At 43.3% G+C, this 24,272-nt stretch overlaps 1 protein-coding gene and 1 long non-coding RNA gene across 8 annotated transcripts in view; one reads left to right on the top strand and one right to left on the bottom strand.

Annotated features, from left to right (window-relative positions):
- HLF (HLF transcription factor, PAR bZIP family member) overlaps positions 1–6,248 on the top strand; it is a 60,787-nt gene extending 54,539 nt beyond the window's left edge. For both annotated transcript variants that reach the window (XM_023204548.1, XM_023204549.1), the window contains exon 4: positions 1,839–6,248. In XM_023204548.1, coding sequence (XP_023060316.1) covers positions 1,839–2,054 — 216 coding nt within the window. In that variant the 3' untranslated portion in view covers positions 2,055–6,248. The remainder of the gene's footprint in view (positions 1–1,838) is intronic.
- LOC111537601 overlaps positions 1–24,272 on the bottom strand; it is a 69,535-nt gene that overhangs the window by 11,685 nt on the left and 33,578 nt on the right. For 5 of the 6 annotated variants that reach the window (XR_002730051.1, XR_002730054.1, XR_002730052.1 and 2 more), the window contains 2 exons: positions 13,780–13,905; positions 12,323–12,412 (listed from right to left, as the gene is read on the bottom strand). This is a non-coding gene — a long non-coding RNA (uncharacterized LOC111537601). Of the gene's footprint in view, positions 1–12,322; positions 12,413–13,779; positions 13,906–14,199; positions 14,324–24,272 lie in introns of those variants that run through there. The other variant, XR_002730055.1, reaches the window with a different exon arrangement.

The raw sequence follows: 24,272 nt of genomic DNA, 5'->3' as shown, positions 1-24,272 counted from the left end.
TTGTTAATATGCCTTTGGGCCCCCTCACCACCATGATGTCATGGACTCTCCTGGCCCCTCCCAGCCTCTCCCCTGCCTCCAGCTCCCCTGCTCGCTTTCAGAAGCACAGACAACAAATATGGCCAACAGCCGTTGCACACCTGCCCTAGCTTGCTTACCCAGGTATTCTTCAAAGAGCAGCCTCCTCCCTCCTACCCAGAAGAATTCTGGTATCATCTATTATGAAAATTGTTTTTGTTAACCCTGTTACATATAGTTATGAAGTGTATAAAAAGCTGGGGGTGCTTTATTTAAGATGATAGGACCGGTTTGTGGATGGCAGACAGGAGGTGTCTACACAGTTTCTATCCCACACTTTCTGTATTTGTGCAGGGCAAATGCCTGTTGAGGGTAATGGGCAGTTTTGGGGGTGGACCGCTGACCTTAGACTTTCCTTGCAGCCTTGGCCCCAACCCATTTGACCTCCTCCAATGCCAGCTGCCCCTTGGAATTCTGAGGGGGCAAGCACTGGCCTGATCCACTTATTCTGGGTGTCATGTAACTGCAGGTAGTAGAATTGCTAGGACTGAGGGATTTGCTGTTGCAAATTATTGAAAAAGGGGAGTTGCAAAATTCACCAGGTGGCACCATCAATGGATTGGGAAGATCTAAAAGAAGATCCCTGTTTCTTAGTCTTAAGAAGTTTTTCCTTTCTGTCAGGGAGGCAGCAGCGGGGGTGGAGGGCAGGGAAGGAGGGATTGTTTTTACACTGACCACAGTAAAATATTACTCAGGCTAATTAAGGCCCAGAGAACAGTTAAACAGGAAATTAGAGTAAATTATGTAAATGCTGGCCGCCAATATGAGTACATTGATGAGTGGCAGGTTGAAGGCTTTTTTTTAAATTTCTATTTTTAATTACCAAAGTGTATGTATCCATTATATGATATTGTAATGGTTCAGAATAATATAAAAGGTAGAAAGTCTTACCTCTTTCCTTTGCTACTGCGAATCCCCCTTCTAGAGGCCCTGCTTTTATAGATTAGTATAAATCATTCTGCGCCTCTTTCTATGAATATGTTATATGATTTTTGATCAGACTGGGATGAGACCATACATATTCGTGTGTAAACTGTCATTGTTTCCACCCACATAGTCACATAGTGGCATATCATGAACATCTTTCTGGTGCAGGTGGGTCATTGTTTGTAACAGCTGCCAAGTATTCCTTTGTATGACTCTATCATAACATGGTTATTAAATCTCCTATGCATAGTTTTTCCTCATTTTTTCTACTGCACATAATGCTGCAGTGAACAGTTTATGCTTGTGTGTATATGCACATGTATGAAGATTGCTACAGGACAAAATCCTGGAGGTGGAGTTGCTAGATCAATAGTATATGCGTTTAAATAGTTGATAGATATTGCCAAATGGCCTTCTAAAATTTTTGCGCCAACTCATACCCAAAAAAGCATATGAGTGCCCATGGAGGAAAAGGGTTCTTAAAATAAAATGTTAAGCAGGGAGAGTAAAGAAAGTTGGGATGTCATTTAAGGGTGAGGTGAGCCACCTGCTTTCCATTCAGCCTCTGATCTCTGCTTCATTGAGCACACCTCTACTGGACAAAGAGTAGGAGCCTGTTGGGACAGATTGGTGGGTCCTTGCTCCAGGAAGGAAGTGTGGCTCATGGGCCACGCCCTCAGACATGCAGAAACTGTAAAGGAAGGAGACACAAGCTAAGAAACCCGGGTTGGCACCTCTGCACAGTCCTGGAGCCTGCCCGTGTCCTGGCTGGCACTGGACTTTGCTGAAATCTAATATCTTGTTTTTTTTTCCCTTCTGTAACTAATGAGCAGGATGACAAGTACTGGGCAAGGCGCAGAAAGAACAACATGGCAGCCAAGCGCTCCCGCGACGCCCGGAGGCTGAAGGAGAACCAGATCGCCATCCGGGCCTCGTTCCTGGAGAAGGAGAACTCGGCCCTCCGCCAGGAGGTGGCTGACTTGAGGAAGGAGCTGGGCAAATGCAAGAACATACTTGCCAAGTATGAGGCCAGGCATGGGCCCCTGTAGGATGGCATTTTTGCAGGCTGGCTTTGGAATAGATGGACAGTCTGTTTCCTGTCTGATAGCACCACACCCAAACCAACCTTTCTGACATCAGCACTTTACCAGAGGCATAAACACAACTGGCTCCCATTTTGGTGTGCATCTGTGTGTGCGTGCGTGTATATGTGCTTGTGCTTATGCGTGTGGTCAGCGGTATGTGCGTGTGCGTGTTCCTTTGCTCTTGCCATTTTAAGATAGCCCTCTCATCGTCTTTTAGTTCCAACGAAGAAAGGTGCCATGTTTTTACTAGACCGAGGAGCCCTCTCGCGGGTCTCCCATCCCCTCCCTCCTTCACTCCTGCCTGTTCAGCGTTGCTTCGTGTTCGAGCTTACCTACTCTTCCAGGACTCTCTGCTTGGATTCACTAAAAAGGGCCCTGGTGAAATAGCGGATCTCAGTTTTTTTAAGAGTACAAGCTCTTGTTTCTGTTTAGTCCATAAGTTCCCATGCTAATGAGGTGCACACAATAACTTAGCACTACACCGCAGCTCTAGTCCTTCACAGTTGCTTTCCTCTTACTTTCAGTTTTGGTGATAATCGTCTTCAAATTAAAGTGCTGTTTAGATTTATTAGATCCCATATTTACTTACTGCTATCTACTAAGTTTCCTTTTAATTCTACCAACCCCAGATAAGTAAGAGTACTATTAATAGAACACAGAGTGTGTTTTTGCACTGTCTGTACCTAAAGCAATAATCCTATTGTACGCTAGAGCATGCTGCCTGAGTATTACTAGTGGACGTAGGATATTTTCCCTACCTAAGAATTTCACTGTCTTTTAAAAAACAAAAAGTAAAGGAATGCATTTGAGCATGGCCAGACTATTCCCTAGGACAAGGAAGCAGAGGGAAATGGGAGGTCTAAGGATGAGGGCTTAATTTATCAGTACACGAGCCAAAAACTGCGTCTTGGATTAGCCTTTGACATTGATGTGTTCGGTTTTGTTGTTTCCCTTCCCTGACACGCTGCCTCGCCCCCCACTTTTCTAGTTAACTTTTTCCATATCCCTCTTGATATTCAAAACAGTTACTTAAGATTCAGTTTTCCCATTTTTTGGTAATATATATATTTTTGTGAATTATACTTTGCTGTTTTTAAAAAGAAAATCAGTTGATTAAGTTAATAAGTTGATGTTTTCTAAGGCCCTTTTTCCCAGTGGTGTCCTTTTTGAATGCCTCATAAATTAATGATTCTGAAGCTTATGTTTCTTATTCTCTGTTTGCTTTTGAACGTATGTGCTCTTATAAAGTGGACTTCTGAAAAATGAATGTAAAAGACACTGGTGTATCTCAGAAGGGGATGGTGTTGTCACAAACTGTGGTTAATCCAATCAATTTAAATGTTTACTATAGACCAAAAGGAGAGATTATTAAATCGTTTAATGTTTATACAGAGTAATTATAGGAAGTTCTTTTTTGTACAGTATTTTTCAGATATAAATACTGACAATGTATTTTGGAAGACATATATTATATATAGAAAAGAGGAGAGGAAAACTATTCCGTGTTTTAAAATTATATAGCAAAGATATATATTCACCAATGTTGTACAGAGAAGAAGCGCTTGGGGGTTTTTGAAGTCTTTAATATTTTAAGCCCTATCACTGACACATCAGCATGTTTTCTGCTTTAAATTAAACTTTTATGACAGTTTCGAGGCTCGTGATGACGAATCCTGCTCTAAAATACACAAGGAGCTTTCTTGTTTCTTATTAGGCCTCAGAAAGAAGTCAGTTAACGTCACCCAAAAGCACAAAATGGATTTTAGTCAAGTATTTATTGGATGATACAGTGTTTTTTAGGAAAAGCATCTGCCACAAAAATGTTCACTTCGAAATTGTGAGTTCCTGGAATGGCACGTTGATACCAGCGCCCCAGACAGTTCTGTTCTACCCTGCGGGCCCGCACGTTTTATGAGGTTGATATCGGTGCTATGTGTTTGGTTTATAATTTGATAGATGTTTGACTTTAAAGATGATTGTTCTTTTGTTTCATTAAGTTGTAAAATGTCAAGAAATTCTGCTGTTACGACAAAGAAACATTTTATGCTAGATTAAAATATCCTTTCTCAATGGGATTTTCTAGTTTCCTGCCTCCAGAGTATCTAATTCTTTAATGATCTGGTGGTCTTCTTGTCAGTCCATCAGCAATGCTTCTCTCATAGTGTCATAGACTTGGGAAACCCAACCACTAGGATATTTCTACTAGGTGTTCATTTTGCCACAAGCTATAGATAACAGCAGGAGATGGGGGTGTATCAGAATTGCAGTACAATTGGAGTTGCAATACATTGTTCAGGTGAATAATAAAATCAAAAACCTTTGCAATCTTAAGCAGAGCTAAATAAAAGATATCAATATGAGACACAAGTGGACGTAGAGTTGGCCTTTTTACAGGCAAAGAGGCGAATTGTAGAATTGTTAGATGGCAATAGTCATTAAAAACAAAGAAAAATGATGTCTTTAAGTGGAGAATTGTGGAAGGATTGCAACATGAACCATGCAAATTTATGGCCATATCAAATGGTAGCTGAAAAAACTATATTTGAGCACTGGTCTTTCTTGGAATTAGATGTTTATATCAAATGAGCATCTGAAATGTTTTCTGCAGAAAAAAATAAAAAGATTCTAATAAAATGTATTCTCTTGTGTGCCAGGAGAGGTTTCAGAAACCTACCTCGTCTTAAACATTTAAACAGTTTGGAGTCTGTACAGGTGCCTTATATGTAAGTCATTGTCACGATACACACACACGAACACTCCCTCTAGACTGGCTGCCTATCCATCCAGGGCAGTTAACTAGCAAACAAGGCAGATCTGCTCCATGGAGCGGGAGGCCCATGGCTTGACTCTGAGTGATTTGGGTCAACCAGGGTCAGACACATGTCTGCACACTGCAGCTATTATGAGAGTCCCTTTGTCATTTTTCACCTTTCCATCCTAAGCATCTTTCAGAAATTAATTATTTGGCCATTAACAGTGAATCCAAATCATATCACACTGACATCATCTAGAGATGATTTGGAAGGAGCAGCTTAGGACCTCATGATGAGGTCACATTGTTGTTTCTTTTGACTAGAGTTGGCAAAGAAAGGCAAAAATTGACCAGCCTGTCTTTCTGCTGGTGCTGCCTTAAGGAGGTAGGTAGTGGAGGGGAGAGCTGTAAATCATTACTTCTTTCTCTTCAGAAAGTGGCCACTTTGAACCATTCAAATATCACATTATTGTCAAGACTGTGCTAGGCCTTTTGTCGTCAACTACAACAGGCCTCCATGGACCCATCCCTCGAAGCAGAAGGACCCTTTGAGGAGAATACAGGTGGGATTCCACAGCGGGGTGGGTGGGAACCTGTACTAGATAACCCAAGGTTCCTTCTAACCCACTGGTTTGGTGGGGAACTCACGGTAATTCCAAATGTACATTTGAAGGTCTAGGGTCTGTTTTCAGAAGAAGCAAGAAGAATTATCAGTGGTACCCTCCCCACTGTCCCAGGGTAAAACAATAGACATTCTGTGAAATGCAAAGCTATACTTTGGTTTTTCTAGTAGTTTATCTCATTTTACCCTAATCTTCCTTTAAGGAAAACTTAATCCTTATCATAGTTAATTAGACGATCCCAAGGCAGGGGACCAGGCCTGCTTGCCTGTGTATGATGGCAGTTGGAGATCTGGATTTAGCACTGGGGTCTCAGCACCCTGCAGGTGTCTGAGACTAAGTGTTCTGTCGTCCAGGTGGAGATCACCTTCTGCTTCTAGGTACTCCCACTGGCAAGGCCAAAGTCTCCTCCAGGTTTTTTCTGCAATTATTAATGTCATTTAAAAAATGAGCAAAGCCTTATCCAAATCGGATATAGCAACTAAAGTCAATACATTTTGCAGGAGGCCAAGTGTAAGTATGTGTGTGTGTGCGTGTGTGTGTGTGTGTGTGTGTGTGTGAATAAGTCGACATAAAGTCTTTAATTTTAAGCACCTTACCAAACATAACAATAATCCATTATCCTTTTGGCAACACCACAAAGATTGCATCTGTTAAACAGGTACAAGTTGACATGAGGTTAGTTTAATTGTACACCATGATATTGGTGGTATTTATGCTGTTAAGTCCAAACCTTTATCTGTCTGTTATTCTTAATGTTGAATAAACTTTGAATTTTTTCCTTTCTTTCATGTATTTTTATTAACAGTTGGCTAGCAATGGTATTCTGTTCTCACCTCAGTAGCAAAGAGACCATTTATAGATTATTACCTAGGTAATAAAATGATAATACTATATAATTAGTAATAAATTAACATTTATTGGGTAGTTATGTGCCAGACACTGTGCTAAACACTTAGATGGAGTATTTTATTCCATATTAGCTCTATGAGGTAGGGACAATTATTATCCCCATTTACAGAAGACAAAATTGAAAGGGGAGTTAAGTAGCTTACCTAATGTTACAGAGGTAAAAGCGGCTGAGATGAATTCTGATCCCTGGAATGAGCATCATTTAGAGGGGTGGTTCCCAAAAGCCAGTCCACAGACTATCTCCTTCTCTAATATATAAAAAATAATTCAGCAACATCTAGGAGTATAAATCCAGAGATTCTGAATCAGTAGTTCTTGGATGGGGCCCGGAAATCTGAATTTTTAAAGTGATCCCAGCCAACTCCCATGTGCAGCCAAGTAATTGGTGTCAAGGATTTATAGACTTGGCTCTTAATTCAAGTTCATGACCCTTGGAGGATCCATGCAGAAGCTTCAGAAATTCCATAATTATCTGAAATTGTATGCAACTTTTTTGTGTATAAACACATTTATTTTGTGGTAGAGAAGACTTGTCGCTTTTTTATTTTTTAACTTCCCTGAAGGAACCTGTGATACAAGGGAGAGTAAAACCCCTGATTCTTGTAAGAAGGCTGATGTAGAGCAGTGGTTCTCAGCCCACGAAGCCCAGTGGATTCCCCTGGGGAGCTCAAAACCGGCTGTGTGGGGCTGCAGCCCAGGCCAAGAAACTCAGCATCTCTGGCGTAGTAAGAAGGGGACTCTGTGTTGAGGAGTAGAATTCTGGATTCAAACTGTCACCTAGTGGGTATGTGACCTTGAGCAGCTTCTAAACAGTTTTGAACGTAAATGTCATCTGTAAAATGAAGGTATACTCACTTCTGAGGGTAGTGGGGAGAACTAATGACAACAAATGAATTGTCTCTGGCACATCCGAGGCCTTCAATAGATAACTGCATGGGGCCCACGGGAGTAGAATGTATGCCTTGAGCATTTTCCCTATTCAATATTTCAGACCATTTGTTCCTTCAAAGAGGACAGAAAACCATTCCCCTGCTCACATGCTGGAGCACGATGGCTGATGGTGTGAGAACGGATGGTACACCATTAGAAATGTTCTTTCATAGTATGACTTCATCAACAGTTCATAGACTAGCACCAGCTTTGTGCACAAGGTCGATGGGCATCTCTTACTTGGTGACAACCTCCAGTTAAAATTGAGTGGTTACAAGTTAGGTTCAGCTCTATTTTCACCCATCAAACACCTTTCACCTTTTTGTTGTTGTTGTTGAGGTGGAGTCTCACTCTGTCACCAGGCTGGAGTGCAGTGGCGCGATCTCGGCTCACTGCAACCTCGGCCTCCTGGATTCAAATGACTCTCCTGCCTCAGCCTCCTGAGTAGCTGGGACTACAGGTGCGTGCCACCACGCCCAGCTAAGTTTTGTGTTTTTAGTAGAGGCAGGGTTTCACCATGTTGGCCAGGATGGTCTCTATCTCTTGACCTCGTGATCCGCCCACCTCAGCCTCCTAAAGTGCTGGGATTACAGGCGTGAGCCACCACACCCAGCCCACCTGTCACCTTTCTCAGAGGAATAAGAATAGTGACCTTAGCTTAAGATTCTTCTGGGGCAACTGATTTTATATTTGGCATCTTCAAATCTTTTGGAGGAAATGACTTCTTGCCTGGAGACCATTTGGACTCCGTGATGGCAAGAATTGATACAAAGCCAAGCTGCATAGACTCCCAGTCATACACAAGTCCTCAGTCCCTGGGGGCCTGTCACATGCTGCATGTAGGATGGCTCTTCCATGCACGCTTAAACATACCACACCACCCAATCAAGCCCCTCTCTTCAAAGCATACAAATTCAATTTCCTCATTGAAAATCATTCCTAGAAGTGTCTTTGGACATCCTCAGCTAGGAACCGGGTGAGAATTACTGAAATCTTGTCTTTGTGGTCAGAAGATGGCTTCTTGGTAATAAATCAAAAAGACCCTTTAGAAGAGATAGGACTAGTCAATGGTGGCAAGCATCCTCTGCCTCTCTGGGTTTTGAGTCAGGGAGGACTTGGATCCAAAGTCCCTGTCTCTAACTTCCTTTTATCCTGCAAAGCCTGGCACGATGCCTGGAAACAGTACAGAGAGATAACAGTTATTGAGTCCTAAACCTGTGCCTTCCACATCTCATTTAATCCTCACACTACAAAACAGGTACTATTATTATCCCTGTTTTGCAGATAAAGAAATAGGCTTATGGAAATTAGGTAATCAGCTTTTTTTTTTTTTTCTTGAGATGGAGTCTCGCTCTGTCACCCAGGCTGGAGTGCAGTGGCCGGATCTCAGCTCACTGCAAGCTCCGCCTCCGGGGTTTATGCCATTCTCCTGCCTCAGCCTCCCAAGTAGCTGGGACTACAGGCGCCCGCCACCTCACCCGGCTAGTTTTTTGTATTTTTTAGTAGAGACGGGGTTTCACCGTGTTAGCCAGGATGGTCTTGATCTCCTGACCTCGTGATCCGCCCGTCTCGGCCTCCCAAAGTGCTGGGATTACAGGCGTGAGCCACCGCGCCCGGCCAGTAATCAGCATTTTAACCCAGAGCAAAGCCTGACTCCAGAGTTTGACAGGGGTGGGAAACATCAGGAGTTGACCAAACCTCTTTATTCACCTTCTGGACATTCAACTAGACCACTTTTTCCAGGCTCCCTTGCCTCTAGTATGACCATTCAACTGAATTCTGTCCAAAGGAACATAAGCAGAAGTAACCCCAGGTGTCACTTCCATGAAAGGCCCATAAACAGTGCCACCTGATCCCCTCTCTCTCCTTTTTTCTGGCTCCTGGAGAAGATGGAGATTAAGAAGGACGGGACCCTGGTCGGGAGTGTATGGCAAACACACCTGACAGCAATAGCTTAAGCATACTCTGAGAATGACCCTGTAGGGCAGACACAGCGGAATATGTGTTCAGAGTTCCAAGCTCAGGAATCTGAGAGTGGCCAGCCTGGAGGTTCATTTTTTATCTATGACGAACATATGAACCCCCAGCCTGTCCCAAGGACCACAAGCCATACAGGGGATCAAAGCCCTTTGTTTTGGGTTAAATGAAGGTTGTCAGGTGGAGGTTGTTAAGGGGAGGGTGCGAAGTGGAAATGCTATATTATAAACTACATGCTATTTGTAAGTGGTCGTGGTTCTCCTGCCTGGCCCACTGCCACTGGACCATCCCTGTGTGTAAATTTCCTCTAATAATAATTTATGTCTCCTTTGGTAGCTCTGAGTTTCTTCTTCTGCCTCTCAAACATGGTACATTGCTTGTTGAGATTAATAGGGGTCTGGCATGACACTGAGTCGTCAGACTGTTACACAAGGGAGGAAAAAGCTTCTCTGTATTAAACCATTGAGATACTGGGATTGCTTGTTGCATGGCCTAACTGCTGTTTAGCCTAACGCTAATATGAGAACCTTCTTCTGAAGCCCAGTGTCCTTAATTTGAGGTCTTGACATCTTTGCCAGGTTCCCAACTGCAATCTAGGCTCATCACCCCTCACATACATGACTTTGAGGTTTGTCCACCTTCTGGGCAGACCTCCCACCCTGGTTAGGCTAAGCCTGCTGGGTTGGACCTTCAGAACATCACTGCCTACTTCTTCCCTCCATTTATCCTGCATTGGAACACTGTCCAGAATTGTTCAGTTGCTCTCAGGGTGTATTAGTCCATTTTCATGCTGCTGTGAAGAAATACCTGAGACTAGGTCATGTATAAAGAAAAAGAGGTTTGATGAACTCACAGTTCCACATGGCTGGGGAGGCCTCCCAATCCTAGTGGAAGGTGAAGGAGGAGCAAAGGTGCATCTTACATGGCAGCAGGCAAGCGAGAGCATGTGCAGGGGAACTGCCCTTTATAAAACCATCAGATCTTGTGATACTTATTCACTGTCAGAAGAACAGCATGGGAAAAACCTGCCCCCATGATTCAGTTACCTCCCACCAGGTCCCTCCCATGACATGGGATTGTGGAGGCCACAATTCAAGATGAGATTTGGGTGGGGACACAGCCAAACCATACCACAGGGGAACTAGCCTCTACTTCCAGATCAGCTTTCCTACTCATTATACTCTCCTGAGTCCAAATTCTCTCCCTGGCCACTCAGTGCCCCCTTCATCCCCAGCCCCAGTTATTCAGATACTCACTTCAAGATGAGGCCTACCATTTTTTAGAGCACCAGTCTTTCCATTTTTTTGCTCACATGCTCCCTAAAATTCTTTTTAAACCATGAATCCACATTGCCCATTATAAAGTTGACAACTAAAATTTTTTTATCACAAGTTTAAATAGTTGCAAAGGATGTAATAGCTGCTCTAAGTACCGGCATTTAAAAATAAGCTACTTCATGACTCTTTTTAATATATCTGATGAACTATTAAAACCCTAGTGATTTAATACCAACCAACATCCATTTGGAAAGTAGAGTTGGAATTTGTATACCACTTTTTTTTAATTGAAATCATTATTTACATTCTGTTTCCCCACTGAATTTGTTTCTTATATAATATATTTTTATGCCTGAAAGTCTTATAGTGCCCCTCCATCATATTTCTCAGTGGTAAAACAACAGCTGTAGACTGAGATTCTTATTATTTTCAGAGAAAATAAAACAAGGCTCATAAAACAAAATTTTTTTTCTTTGGGTATGACTTATGGTTACCTTCATTACTAGCATATGCATGATCAAAACCACATCTATGGTAAATTTTTAAATAATTATTATCCATGAAAAACAAAACTTTAACAGAACTACAAATCTAGGAAGATGGATGGGAGTGGTTGTGGATAACAGATAAAGAAAAAGACTTCACAGACAACAAACTTCCTTGTTGTCCCTTTGTCTGTTGCCCTGGACATTTTTATGCCTGGAACTGGAGCCCAGAGCTACAGTAAGGTTTAGGATGGGTAGGAAGTATGCCTATGTTTTGTAAAACGAGGGGAAATGTGATTGCAAAAGGAGAGGAAAGGAAAAAAAACCAACCAGCATGAGGCCTCATCAACAACCACTGTCTCAGGTAGGTCAACTTTAAGAAAAAATACATATAGAATTTGAGGACCTAGAAATTCCCTTGAGACTTGCCTACACAAACATATCCCTTGGATATACTTTATGCACCACTAGATGTGTGTCCTGCTGGCTTAAGGTAGGGCTTTAGAGTGGGGCTGATGGAGGTGAAAGAGCAGAAGGGGTATTTGGCCAGTGCTAACATTTTTGAAGGGGCTCAAATTAGAATGTTTGATTTGTTTCCAAGTGAATATACACATTCCTAAAGATAGAATAACAACCTTTTTTGTAACTTTCTTCTAGCATTTCTATATCTTTTGAAATGTCTCTTATAGCCCCTAAAATAGAATTGACCCCATGCCTCCCATAAGCTCTGATGGGGCACAGGATGGGTCTGGAGAGTCCCCAGAAAGAAGGTGATGGTTGAGGTGAGTGAAGATGAGCCGGATCTTGTCAGGAAGAGATAGAGAGGGATATCCCAGGTGGCAGCACAGAGGTAAGAGAAGAGAACAGAACACACCTACAGGCGACTGCACTGGTTGGTGCAGTTTAAGATGAGTGGTAAAAATGAGGTATGACCAGACCATGAATTTCCTTGCATGCTGCTCTAAGACCTTTGGACTTTAGCCTGACCAGGAGAATGACACGAGCAGGTGTCTATGTTAGAAAGATTATACTGGCAGTTATGAGGAAGACGGATTGCATAGAATTAGGAAGAGTGAGGGAGATTTCTACTTTAGTCTCTGAGTAAGTCTCTAGGGATGAGGTGGATGCATAGATTCAAGAGCTATCTAGGAAGGCTGAGCCTGCAGGGTTTAGTAGAAGGAGTCAAGAACAGCTCTAAGTTCCATGATCTCAGTCGATCCATGGTTCATAGTCAGGGATGCGCATAAGGATCCTCTCAGGAGTTTGCAAAAACACTCACCTTGCGACTTGTTGAATTTGCAGACTCTGGTGTGGAACGCCGGCCCATTTTCCTTAGAAAGCTCTCTCGGTTTATTCTACTCTGCAGTCTCTGGTTGAGAGAAATATGGGTCAGGAATTGTAGCCTTCATCTTTCCATTAAAGAAACCAAAGTTCAAAGAGTTCTGAAATCAGAATTCCTGGAGCAAAGCATGTAACTAGGGAAACGGTAATGCCAGGATTTGAACCCAAGTTATTTGAACTCTAAGCCCCTTCCTGTTCTAGATGTGCTGATCTTTGCCTACCTGCCCACTCCTGCTTCCTGTTTGACCACCTGTCCTATATATTCCCGAGTGTGGCTGATGTATTTATAATTTGAGCCCTGCCTCCATCCACAGCTGCCTGACTAGGAGGGACACCTGGGCCCAGAGGAGCCACTCCACTGCATCAACTGAAGTCTAAGATAGTGGCTCTCAAACTTTACTGCTCATTAGAATCACCTGGGAAACTTTAAAAATGCGAATCCCAGGTCATACTTTCATTCAACTGAGTCAAAATGGGAGGGGTGGGAATGAGGTAGGGGTGGAACTCAGGCATAGTTTAAATTTTTTTCCCCAGGTGATTACAATTGGAGCTTGTGAACTCATGATCAAAGTTCTTCTCCAAATGTGGTCCACAAATTAGCAACATCAGCATCAACTGGAAGCTTTTCAGAAGCGTAGACTCTTTGGTCCTGTCTTAGACTCCTGAGACAAGTTTAACAAGATCTCCAGATGATTCCTATGCACACTGAAGATTGCAAAGTTCTCCCCTAAACAACACAGAGCACAGGGGCTCACACCTGTAATCCCAGCACTCTGGGAGGTGAAGGCGGGCGGATCACCTGAGGTCAGAAGTTCAAGACCAGCCTGGTCAACATGGTGAAACCCCGTCTCTACTAAATATACAAAAATTAGCTAGCTGTGGTGGCAGGTGCCTGTAATCCCAGCTACTTGAGAGGCTGAGGCAGGAGAATCACTTGAACCCAGGAGGTGGAGGTTGCAGTGAGCCGAGATCACGCCATTGCGTGGCCTGGGCAACAAGAACAAAACTTGGTCTCAAAAAAATATAAAACATTAGCTGGGCGTGGTGGCGTGTGCCTGTAATCCCAGCTATTTGGGAGACTGAGGCAGGAGAATCCCTTGAACCCGGGAGGCAGAGGTTGCAGTGAGCCCAGACTGCTCCATTGCACTCCAGCGTGGGCAACAAGAGTGAAACATTGTCTCAAAAAAACAAAAAACAAACAAACAAAACACCACCACCAAAAATCACAGAGGGACAAAATGAGTCAGTGGAGGAGTGAATAGCAGGTTAGTACATGTCTTTGCAATCCTTCAAAGTCCTTGGATTTCCTTGATTCTTGCCCTTCCTGATTAACTGTTGCGCTTCCCTTGAATTCTGAACAATATCTAGCATAATAATTACCCTCTCCCGCCTCACCTTTTTTTAAGGCTAGTTTGAGTAGGCGTCTATCTCTTGCAACTTGGGAGGAGCCACGCCGTCAGTGTTCTCTGAAGTTGTATGCATGTTCACTTGAGGCCTTCTTCCCTTACTCGTCCAGTGTTCCTAGAAGAAGGTCATATGCCAATTAAATGCCACCATTTTGCCTCTTAGCGCACATGCTCGAGCCCACTCGCCCAACTCCTGAGATCGCATAGAGAAGCTGCTCATCACCAGTTTCAGATGTTTTTATCTATTGGGAGATTGGCCTTTTCCTTGTGCTAGCTGAGGTCAATTATTATTTTAAAGAGACAGTTTAACAACTGCCTGACCAACACCTGATGGTCGCCTGACATTCCCGGTGGTCGGGGCGGTGGGGTAGGGGGTCCTCTTCTGCCCTGCTCATGTCTCCCTAATTACCTACTATAACACAACCACGAGTGCCACAGCATTCTTGCTTTTTAAATTTCCTTCTGTTTGAATCAACCAACGTGCCTTGCAGAATCCTTCGTCAGTGGTGAGGGAAAGTGAGGTCATCACTGATTATTTGGTGCATGGCCTCAAAAGAGTTTCTCCTGAATGACATTTTGGACAAAGCTTGCCAGAGATGAGCAGCATTTGAAGAAGTTCAATCACCATCTTTCTTTCCAAGCGGGGCTTGAGGATGCAGCGTGAAAAACACACAGGCTTTGGAGTTTAGTTAAAACTGGGTTCGAACCCTGTCTCTGGCGTCCATTTATTTCAGAAACAAGTATTGATGGAGCGTCCACTATGGAGAAGGCCCTTTTTAGCTGGTAACATTATACTTAATCTTTCCGAACCTCAGAGTCATTAGTGCCATCTTAATATTATTTGTACTCGGCAAGATAACAAATATGAAGCATCTGGAGGCCTGGAATAGTAAACATTTAGCAAGAATGAGTTTCTTCCTTTGTACTGCCCAATCCCCTCTCTTCTCCCTTGACCTTGCAGGAGATAGATAAGGAGCCTCTTGAAGGAAGTGGCTCAGGATTAGTGTTCTCTCTCTGACCTTTGAAAATTAAATGAATAACACAAGGGACATGAGAAAACATAATGACACCATTTGAGACATTTGTGCCTTATAGGCTAGATTTACTTGTAAGATTTCTATCCTAACCTACTAGAGGCAGAGGATGGATTAAGAAAGGAGTCTTAGAGAATCTCTCATCTACTATCCTATTTCAAGGTGAGAAGCCAAATAGTTGATGTTGGAGACTGGATTCTAGCCTAGGTTTGCAAACTTCCCATTTGATGCTCGTGCCATGACATCAATCTTACCCCTAGCAATCCTCATCACATCTTTACCTTCTGTCCCCAAGGTAAATTGATAGTGCAGGCATCTTGGACTTTTGTCCCACATGATCACCACTGATTTCCAAAAGCCACTGCAAATTTGCACATACTCAAGTAAAACCAGGATCCTTGCTTTGCTAACATGGCTTCCAATTCCTGTGGTGGCACATTCTACCCCTTAAATAGACCACAGCTCTTGAGTTACTTCTCTGTAGAAATTCTGAAGCCACTACTGAAAATGAGTCCCAGGGTATAAAAGACTGGAAGGCAGTGCCCGTTAGTTGACCCCACATCCACAGCCAATTGAGGATTCTGTGATTTTCCTTGGAAGTAGATACAATGGACTCCAGCATGAGTCACAAGGCCCAGCTCTAATCCAGGTTTCTTCCCCAGTCATCATTTCTGTCCCTCCTCTTCCCAGCATCCTGTGACCTTGGAAGAGGGTGAGAGGAAGGAAAGAAAAAGGAGGGTCCCTCATGAACTTTGCCTGTGAAGAGGATGCACTCAGGGAAGGAAAAATGATTCCTGCCCATGAGATCAGGATCCCACCACGTCTGAACACCGTTGTACAGCTTAACAGTCCCTCATCTGTTTTTCATTTTGGCCCTTTCAGCAACCCTGTGAGGGACTCAGGGTACAATAAACAAGGAGACAGATTTGGTGATGGCAAACCTCACCCAGGGTCAGAGGGGAGCAGGGAGGTCTGTGCCGCTGAGTGTTTTGACATCCCAAATCCCCAAGGGAGTAGGGGCTGGGAAGACCTCCTGTGTGCCACCTCAACCCCTGAAAATATACCCCAATGTCCTCAGCTATAATTAATTAATTTTGAATACATTGAAAGAAGTAAACGCCTCTGACAGTTCGCTGACTCCCCAGCCTGCCTCCTGGCGCTCCTCCGCCCACTCCCTGTGATTTGGGAGGGAGAAGCCAGGGCTCAGTTTATTCCATCTGAGATAGGGCTGTCTTTCCTAAAACGAGCCTCCCCCACCTGTAACCTTATTCTCCTCTTGCTAACTTTTCTGTTCATAGCTTTGAAGCCAAAAAATGAGTGTGCTTTGACAAGCTTTCTGTGCCTGTCCTGCGATGCCCCTCCCTGTCTCCAGCCCATCCGCCTCTTCCCTGGGCAGCATTGCAGAAACTCCTTCACCCTTCTCTCAGGCCCCAACCCCCCTGCTGCCTCCCTAGAACTACAGAGGGAAGCTGACACAAGAAAGGCTTCATGAAAAGGAACCCTTAAAAGACCAAAGTGCCTTTCTTTCTTTTGGATGAAGATGAATCTCGGAAATAGAGGAAACATCATTTCAAAGGGGAGACACAGGGGAGACGTCCCCCAGCCTTAAGGTTGTCAGTGGGAACCTTGGATTTGAGCTATTTGTGTACCGAGCTGGTCGTTCTCTCTCTCTCTCTCAATCTTTCATTCTTTTTCTCTCTCGCTCGCTCTCTCCCTCTTTTTCTCCTCCCCCTCTCCTTTGCTCCCTCCCCCCACCTCATTCTCCCTCTCTCTCCCTTCCCCTCATCTCTCATTCTGTCTCCATCTCTGTCATTGTTTCTCTCACTCTCTCTACCTTACTCCTCCACTCCCTCCCTCCTTTTCTCTCTCTCTCCCCCTCCATTTCCCGTCACCCCTCTCTATCTCCCTCCTTCTCTCTCTGTGTCTCCCTCTTTCCTCTGCTCCTTCCCTTCTTACTTTTCTCCCCTGTGTGCAGTGGTGATGGAGGAGGGGGTGTGAATGGGTGCACGTGGATGGGAGGTGGAAATGACTATAGGCAAAGTAGGGATGAAGATTTGAGGACCCAGGCAGGTAGATGAAAACAGAAAAAGCCCAGACAGGACCCTAGTAGTCCTGGCCCCCTGACCGTGACCTTGTAACCATGCCACAGTTGTGATACCCATTCACTGAAGTGTCTATGCGAGCAGGAAGCCCATTACCCATTCTCAGAAACCTTCCCCAAGGCACTGTGAGGATCACAAGATAATGTTTGGGTCAGAGGATGCTTTTGATATATTCTGTCTGGTGAATCTGTTCATTTTCTAGATGAGAGCCTTGGGGTCTAGAGAAGGAAAGTGACCTGCCAAGTGTCACACACAGCTAAATACAATCCCTGCTCCCTAGGCCAGGCTGTTCAATACAGCACCCTGTCTCCTCTTTGGCTATTTTCTATGGAGGATCCTAAGGATCTGATTCTTGTTTTGCAGGTGGAAATATGGAGGTACAAGAGCCTCATTTCTTCAGTCTGCTGTCTTCTAGGCCTAAGCAGGCTTTAAGTATCTAAATCCTACCCATTCTTCATGATGAATGTCATCACTTTTCCCATGAAATGTTCCTTAGTTTCCCAGTTGGAAGCAGTCACTCCTTCCTCTGAACCCACCCACTTCCAACCCAAGCGCTCCACATGTCCCTCTCTTGCCGTGGCTAACTTTCTGCAGTGCAATTTCAATACACTTGTCCACAGCTGGGCCCCCTCTGCAAAGCTGCCAGTATTTTTGAGGACAGAGATGACGTTATGGATTGCAAACAAACCTAATCCTAACTAATTCAATGTGTGATATTTATTCCTTAATGTGTCTCTGTATTTTCATATTCCTTTTGCAAAGTTAAAAAAACATAAAAAAGAAAAAATCTAATCTTGGAATATTGTGATGCAATGAAGCCTGCCTTACCACCAAGATCCTTCCCCTAAACCATGAAGCATTTCTCCTCCAGGAAGCATCCAAGGGCTGAGCAGCAGGGCGGGTCAGCCCATGGTGTAGGCAGTTCAGGGTACCTCGTCTGGAGTGATTTTAAAAGGGATGACATCAGTGTTCTATATTATTCAGCATTTTTCTCTTTTGCAAAATAAAAGTTTTTCAAGTTTTTATCAACTACAATAGAAATTATGAAATTTCTGCTGAAGGTATTTTGGTGGAATTTTCAAATGCGAAGACTTTGGAAAGGTGCTAGGATAAATCCTGAAAGGAAGCAAAGACAGGGGCAGTATTGCAATTTCTGAAACCTATTGGGGAATAGGATTTTTATGAATCTCTTCTAAACTTGCCCTCAAGTCAGTATTAAAATTACTATATGCAAATCTGTTCCTCGGTGTGAAAGAACATTTCAAAATTAAAATTAATTAAAAGTTCTCTGATCAACTGTGAGTGAAAATAGCTTGATAAATCTGGTTACCCAGCCAAATATGCCTAGAAGACCAATTTTGACAAAGTTATTAACAAATTTACAGAAGTTCAGGCACAAACACAAAATCTGTAATATTATTATGCATTATTGCCACAGCATGATATGTGGGTATACGTTTTTTTCTTTTAAAAGAAGATACACTAATGTAATTAAAAAGTATGAGTTGTCTACTGCTCTTTTCCTGTTTTGCTATATTTACTTATTTATTTTACTGACATCATTGCAATTTAATAATTTCAATTTTTTTAGATTCAGGGGACATATATGCATGGATATTGTATTAGTCTGCTTTCATGCTGCTGATAAAGACATACCAAGACTATGTAGTTTATAAAGAAAAAGATGTTTAATGGATTCACAGTTCCACATGCCTGGGGAGGCCTCACAATCATGGCAGAAGGCATGTCTTACATGGTGGCAGACAAGAGAGAATGAGGGCCAAGCTATAAAGGGGTTTTCCCTTATAAAACCATCAGAGCTCCTGAGATTTTTTCACTACCATGAGAACAGTCTGGGGGAAACCGCCCCCAGTGATTTAATTATCTCCCATCGGGTCTCTCCCTCAGAGAATTATGGGAGCTACAATTCAAGATGAGATTTGGGTGGGGACACAGCCAAACCATACTAGATATATTGTGTGATGCTAAGGCTTGAGATACAAATGATCTTGTCACCCAGATGGTGAGCAAGCATCCAATAATTTTTCAACCCTTGCCCCCTGCTCCCTCCCTCCCCACCTCTAGTAGGCCCCAGTGTCTATTTTTGCCATCTTTATGACATGATTATTAACATGACATTCAATAAAAATTTTAAAAAGCATGGTTTTCTGTCAGTTACTATTATTTGTTTTATTTTATGATTGTTGCTGAAGATAATTATGTTGTCAAAGGAGGGGAGATTAAATACTATCTGCTTTCAGCATACCTCTGGGTACTCCCCTGTCCATAGTGAAAACAATTTCTTCTTAATCCTCTGCAAGACCTCTCACTCACCCATCACCAACAGCATTTTGGAAATGAAGCTCCAATAAGTCTATGTTTCTGGCAAATAAGTTTGTTAGTTGGGGCTTTCTTGTTAAGTTGCAATTGTCTCAGCTCTGAGTTCTTGTCCACTTCTACAAGTGTGAAAGGAGACAGTCATTTTCCACCCTGGGAATCCTCTGTAACATCATAGAGGGTTTCTCCACCTCAGCAATCTTGATATTTTGGGCCAGATAAATCTTTGTTGTGGGGGCTGTCCTGTGTGTTGTGGGATGTTTAACAATACCCCTAAATATCATTACTAAATACCAACTAAATGCCAATAGCACCCCTTCTCCTCTGTTGTGACAACTGAAATTGCCAAAAAAAATTGCCCCAGTTGAGCATCACTATATTAGACTGAGACTCTGCAGTTTGTAGTTGAAATGGCCCTAGAGCAGGCCTTCATCTACATTGAGCTTTGGCAAGTGTCCTACTATTGCTGAGCCTCCATTTTCTGCATCTGTAAAGTCAGACTAACATCCATCTTGATTCAATGTCAAGTTAAAAAAAAATAACATATGTGAAAATGACTCGTACATTCTAAATTTATTTGCAAATGTGCAAGGTCCTTATTACCGAGTGGTCAAAAACTTTACACTACAACTGAGTTGTGAAAAAAACGCAGCTCTTAAAATGACCTATACTTGATTTCATCCTTATTTGAGTTCATTAAAAACTTAATTGGCCAGCTACATATAATTTCTTCTTTTCCAGTTTAAAGCAGGATCTTTCACTCAATTTGATATCTTTGGGTTAAGAATTCAATTCATTCAAAGTACAAATATCCAGGACAGTTTCTCTCAAGATCTTTTCACCTTCTTCTGTTTCTCGAGATTGTGGCTGGGTACAGGTAGAACTCACAGATTCTATGGCGATGAGGTGGGGAGTCTCAGGTTCCCATGCTGGCCTTAGGTCTGTGCTGATCTGTGGGTTGTTCTAGTCTGGTTTGCGCCTATTTGCCTGGGAAGGCAAATCCCACCTTGTCCTTCAGAGCCTTGTGTGTGATCCCTGACCTGGACTCCAGAGGTGAGGTCCCTACCCTCTTATCTACAGCCTGGGGGCTGTTTTGGTCCTTCATTTCTTTCAGCCTCTGCATCTCCCTGGGGGCCTCCAATGTGTTCCCTGCACCAAGCTGGAGTCTGCAAATCTCAGCCAGTTGGACCTCCAGCCCATTCACATGGACCTTCTTCAACCCTGCTAGCCTGCTGCTGTTGTGCCATGCTGGATGCTGTGGTGGCTAACCATGGGCTGTCTCCAAGACCTTTCTATTTCCCAGGTGTACGTTATCCTATTTCCCTATCTGGAAGTTTTGAGACTCCTGCCCAATATCTTTCCTCCCCTCCTACCCACAATGACCCTGGGTTTGAGTTGAGGGGTGAAAACATCCCATCTCTTATCTCTTGCCCTGTCTTTTCTCTCTTCTGAGCCCCCTCATCAGACTTGCAGATACATTTCCCCCCCTCTTTCCTGTTGGGTAGGAAGTCCCCTTAGCATCATATCTGCCTTCTTGCCTACTCCAGGACATTCTCCTTCCCAGTAGCAATGTGGCAGAGGGGCTGCCAGAGAAGAAATGAATTTATCAGCATGAGAAAATACATTGAGATTCATCTCACAAGTATTAGTAGAGTTACAGCAACGGTTCAGGGCCAGGTGAAGGGAAGGAAGAGTCCCTTGAAAATGAAACGTGTGCCCCAAACTATCTTCATACTTCAGCCAGCTGGCCTCCCACACAGAAATGAACTCCTGCCCTTGAAAAGAAAACCCATCCTCAGAATGTCTCTTAATTAAGCCTTTTCAATCTCCTTGCCCTTCTTCCTTTTCCTTCCTTCTCTTCTTTTCCTCCTTGTTTTTCCATTGTCGTCTCTTTTCTATCTGGACTGGGTTTCCTGTGTGGATTGCTCTTGGGAGCTGTCCCCTGGAAAGAAGCCCTTGGGTTAGCAGAGGGCTCCCTGACTGCTTTCCCGTCTTTTCTGGAGAACCAGGCTGACACAGCTGCTCTGGCAACCAGTGTTTCCAAGAAGAGCCACCAAGCATGCGGAGCCTCTGCTGAGAGAGCTAGGTCAACATCCCCTCATGGAAAAGCCATCCCAGTGTGTTTCTTTAGAACTAGCAAAGAGGGCCAAGGCAGACTCCAGGGTTCTTCACCAGCCTAAGATGCCTTGGGAAGCAATTGCCAGTGGCTCTATCAATAGCTCCCTTTGAAAATTCAGACCCTTCAACCTGTTCAGTGCCAACCATGCATTCTTGGCCACACCCCCAAACTCATGCTACATGCCTATGGGTGCATGTGTGCACACACAAGGACACACACAAGCACACATGGACACACCTCCTCTTGGACTCTGTTGAGAAGGCTGGATTTATGTAATAAAACTTCCTCTGCCACATAGACAAAAATAACCCTGGCATCCCTTTCTGGATGGATTTTAATTAGGAAAGACACAGCATTTAAATTATGCTTATTACTTTCAGTTGCTTGTATAGGCTGTGGCTTTCGGAAAAGGCAATGGGAATCATGTGAGCTGGATTTCTCTAACAGGATGACTCTGGGAGGGAAAAATTGCCAAGGGCATTTTAAATCTCTTTCTCCTCTTCTAGACAACCTGGCTGAGGAAAAAGGTACATGTTCTAACATCATTATCACTAACATCTCTTGAGTGCCTACTCCATGCCAGAACCCTGGGTAACAAGCATTTTATTTATTTGTTTATTTATTTATTCTTTTTGAGACAGAGTCTCGCTCTGACACCCAGGTTGGAGTGCAGTGGTGCAATCTCAGCTCACTGGAACCTCCACCTCCAGAGTTCAGGTGATTCTCCTGCCTAAGCCTCAGCTGGGATTACAGGCCTGTGCCACCTTGCCCGACAAATTTTTGTATTTTTAGTAGAGACAGGGTTTTGCCATGTTGGCCAGATTGGTCTCGAACTCCTGGCCTCAAGTGATCTGTACACCATGGCCTACCAAAGTGCTGAGATTACAAGCATGAGCCACCTCACCTGGTCTAACAATCATTTTAAATGTATTATTTAATTAGCCTCAAGAATTCGAGTTTGACCAACAAACCCCATTGGGGACTATCCATTTCTAGGGGATTCCAGGGACATACCCTTATTATGAATCAGGGGTTCCTCCCTGAAGCTGCCATGTACCTACAATAGTGACTGGCTGCTAATAGCATGTATGCAATGAATTGATGTATTAGGTTGGTGCGAAAGTAATTGCGGTTTTTGCCTTTGAAAGTAATAGCAAAAACCGCGATTACTTTCACACCAACCTATATAAGCAAATGAATTACTGAATGTGGTGGGTGTGCTCAGAATGAATCAGATGCAGAAGAATTCTGTGTGGGAATATAGAGTCCTAGCCACAGACCTTGCTGTCAGGAGTACTAGATAGATAGTATATGACTCCATTCTCCAATGAGTGGCTTTTTGGTGAGATTTAAAACTTGGAAGAACATAGAAAATTTCTCTCCCTTGCTTCTCTCTCCCAGATCTTCACTGGCATCTCAATGAGGATAAACTTTCAGGGTCACAACTATGATTTTAGGCAAATTATTTAGCCCAAATAATTTCTGGATTTCCATTTATTCTGTGTCTATAACACCCATATCTACCACAGAGAGTTTTCTAACAATGATTAAAGATCCAATATGTAGGCCGGGTGCAGTGGCTCATGCCTGTAATCCCAGCACTTTGGAAGGCCGAGGTGGGCAGATTACCAGGTCAGGAGATTGAGACCATCCTGGCTAACACAGTGAAACCTCGTCTCTACTAAAAATACAAAAATTAGCTGGGCGTGGTGGCGGGCACCTGTAGTCCTGGCTACTTGGGAGGCTGAGGCAGTAGAAAGGCGTGAACCCGGGAGGAGGAGCTTGCAGTGAGCTGAGATCGCGCCACTGCACTCCAGCCTGGGCAACAGAGCAAGACTCCATCGCAAAAAATAAAAATAAATAAAAATAAATCCAATATGTAGCTAAGGAGACATTCTTCCCCATGTTATTGTTAAAGAATTTGGGGCTCAGGTATATTAAATGACCTTTAGCATAGTCACTCACTCAAACATTCAACAACTTATTGATTATCTATTATGCTTATACCCTATTCTAGATGCTCTAGTGACTGGGACAGTCAATGAGGGGAACAGGGAAGACATTTAACAAACAAACAAAATAATTTCAAATTACAATAAATAAATACCATGAAAAGAATAAAAGAAAGCAGAATGAAAAAGTTGTGATAGGGAAGTTCTAGATGAAATGATCAGAAAAGACTTCTTTAAAAAGAAGAAGAAAAAACAAAGGTCTCTTTGAAACTAAGCCCTGACTCATAAGAATAGAAGAAGCCATGCCTAGGTCTTGGGGAAATACAGTTCAGTCAACAAAAACTGCAGGTGCAAACGTCCTGAGGCAGAAATGACATTCCTGTGATGAAGGGACAGACAGAAGGTCAGAGAGCTTTAGACAGTGAGGAGAGGGGTTCAGGATAGGGCTAGAGAGGTAGGCAGATGTTGGAATATGGAAGGTATTACAAGATTTGTCAAGGAGTTCGGATTTCATCCTAAGTGCAGCAAAACTATTTGAAATATTTTAGCAGGGGAGTGGCATGCTCTGATTTACATTTTAAAAAGATCCCTCTGGCTGCCATATGGAGAATACATTATGATGAGGTATACATGGAAGTTAAGTGGAACAGATGAAGGCAGAAGTGATGGTAGCCGGGACTACGGGGTAGAGACACATGGCAAGGCTTGGACCCAGGGTGCATGTAAGGAAACCAGGACTAGAACCCAGACCTCTATAACATCTGCCTCTCTGACTTGCCATGTGCCATATAAATATTCTTGCTTTTCTTTTTTTAAATAAATTTCCCATTTAACAATGCTTTCTGCAGAGCCATAAGTTCACTGGAAACTGCTCAGATCGACACCCAAGCAAGAATAACATGTCTGTGTGATAATGCATTCATCAGCATTCCTGAGTC

This window comes from Piliocolobus tephrosceles, chromosome 16 (assembly GCF_002776525.5).
Source record: "Piliocolobus tephrosceles isolate RC106 chromosome 16, ASM277652v3, whole genome shotgun sequence".
NCBI lineage: Eukaryota > Metazoa > Chordata > Mammalia > Primates > Cercopithecidae > Piliocolobus > Piliocolobus tephrosceles.
Note: the sequence above shows the minus strand (reverse complement) of the source record. Positions and strands in the feature narration are given on the sequence as shown.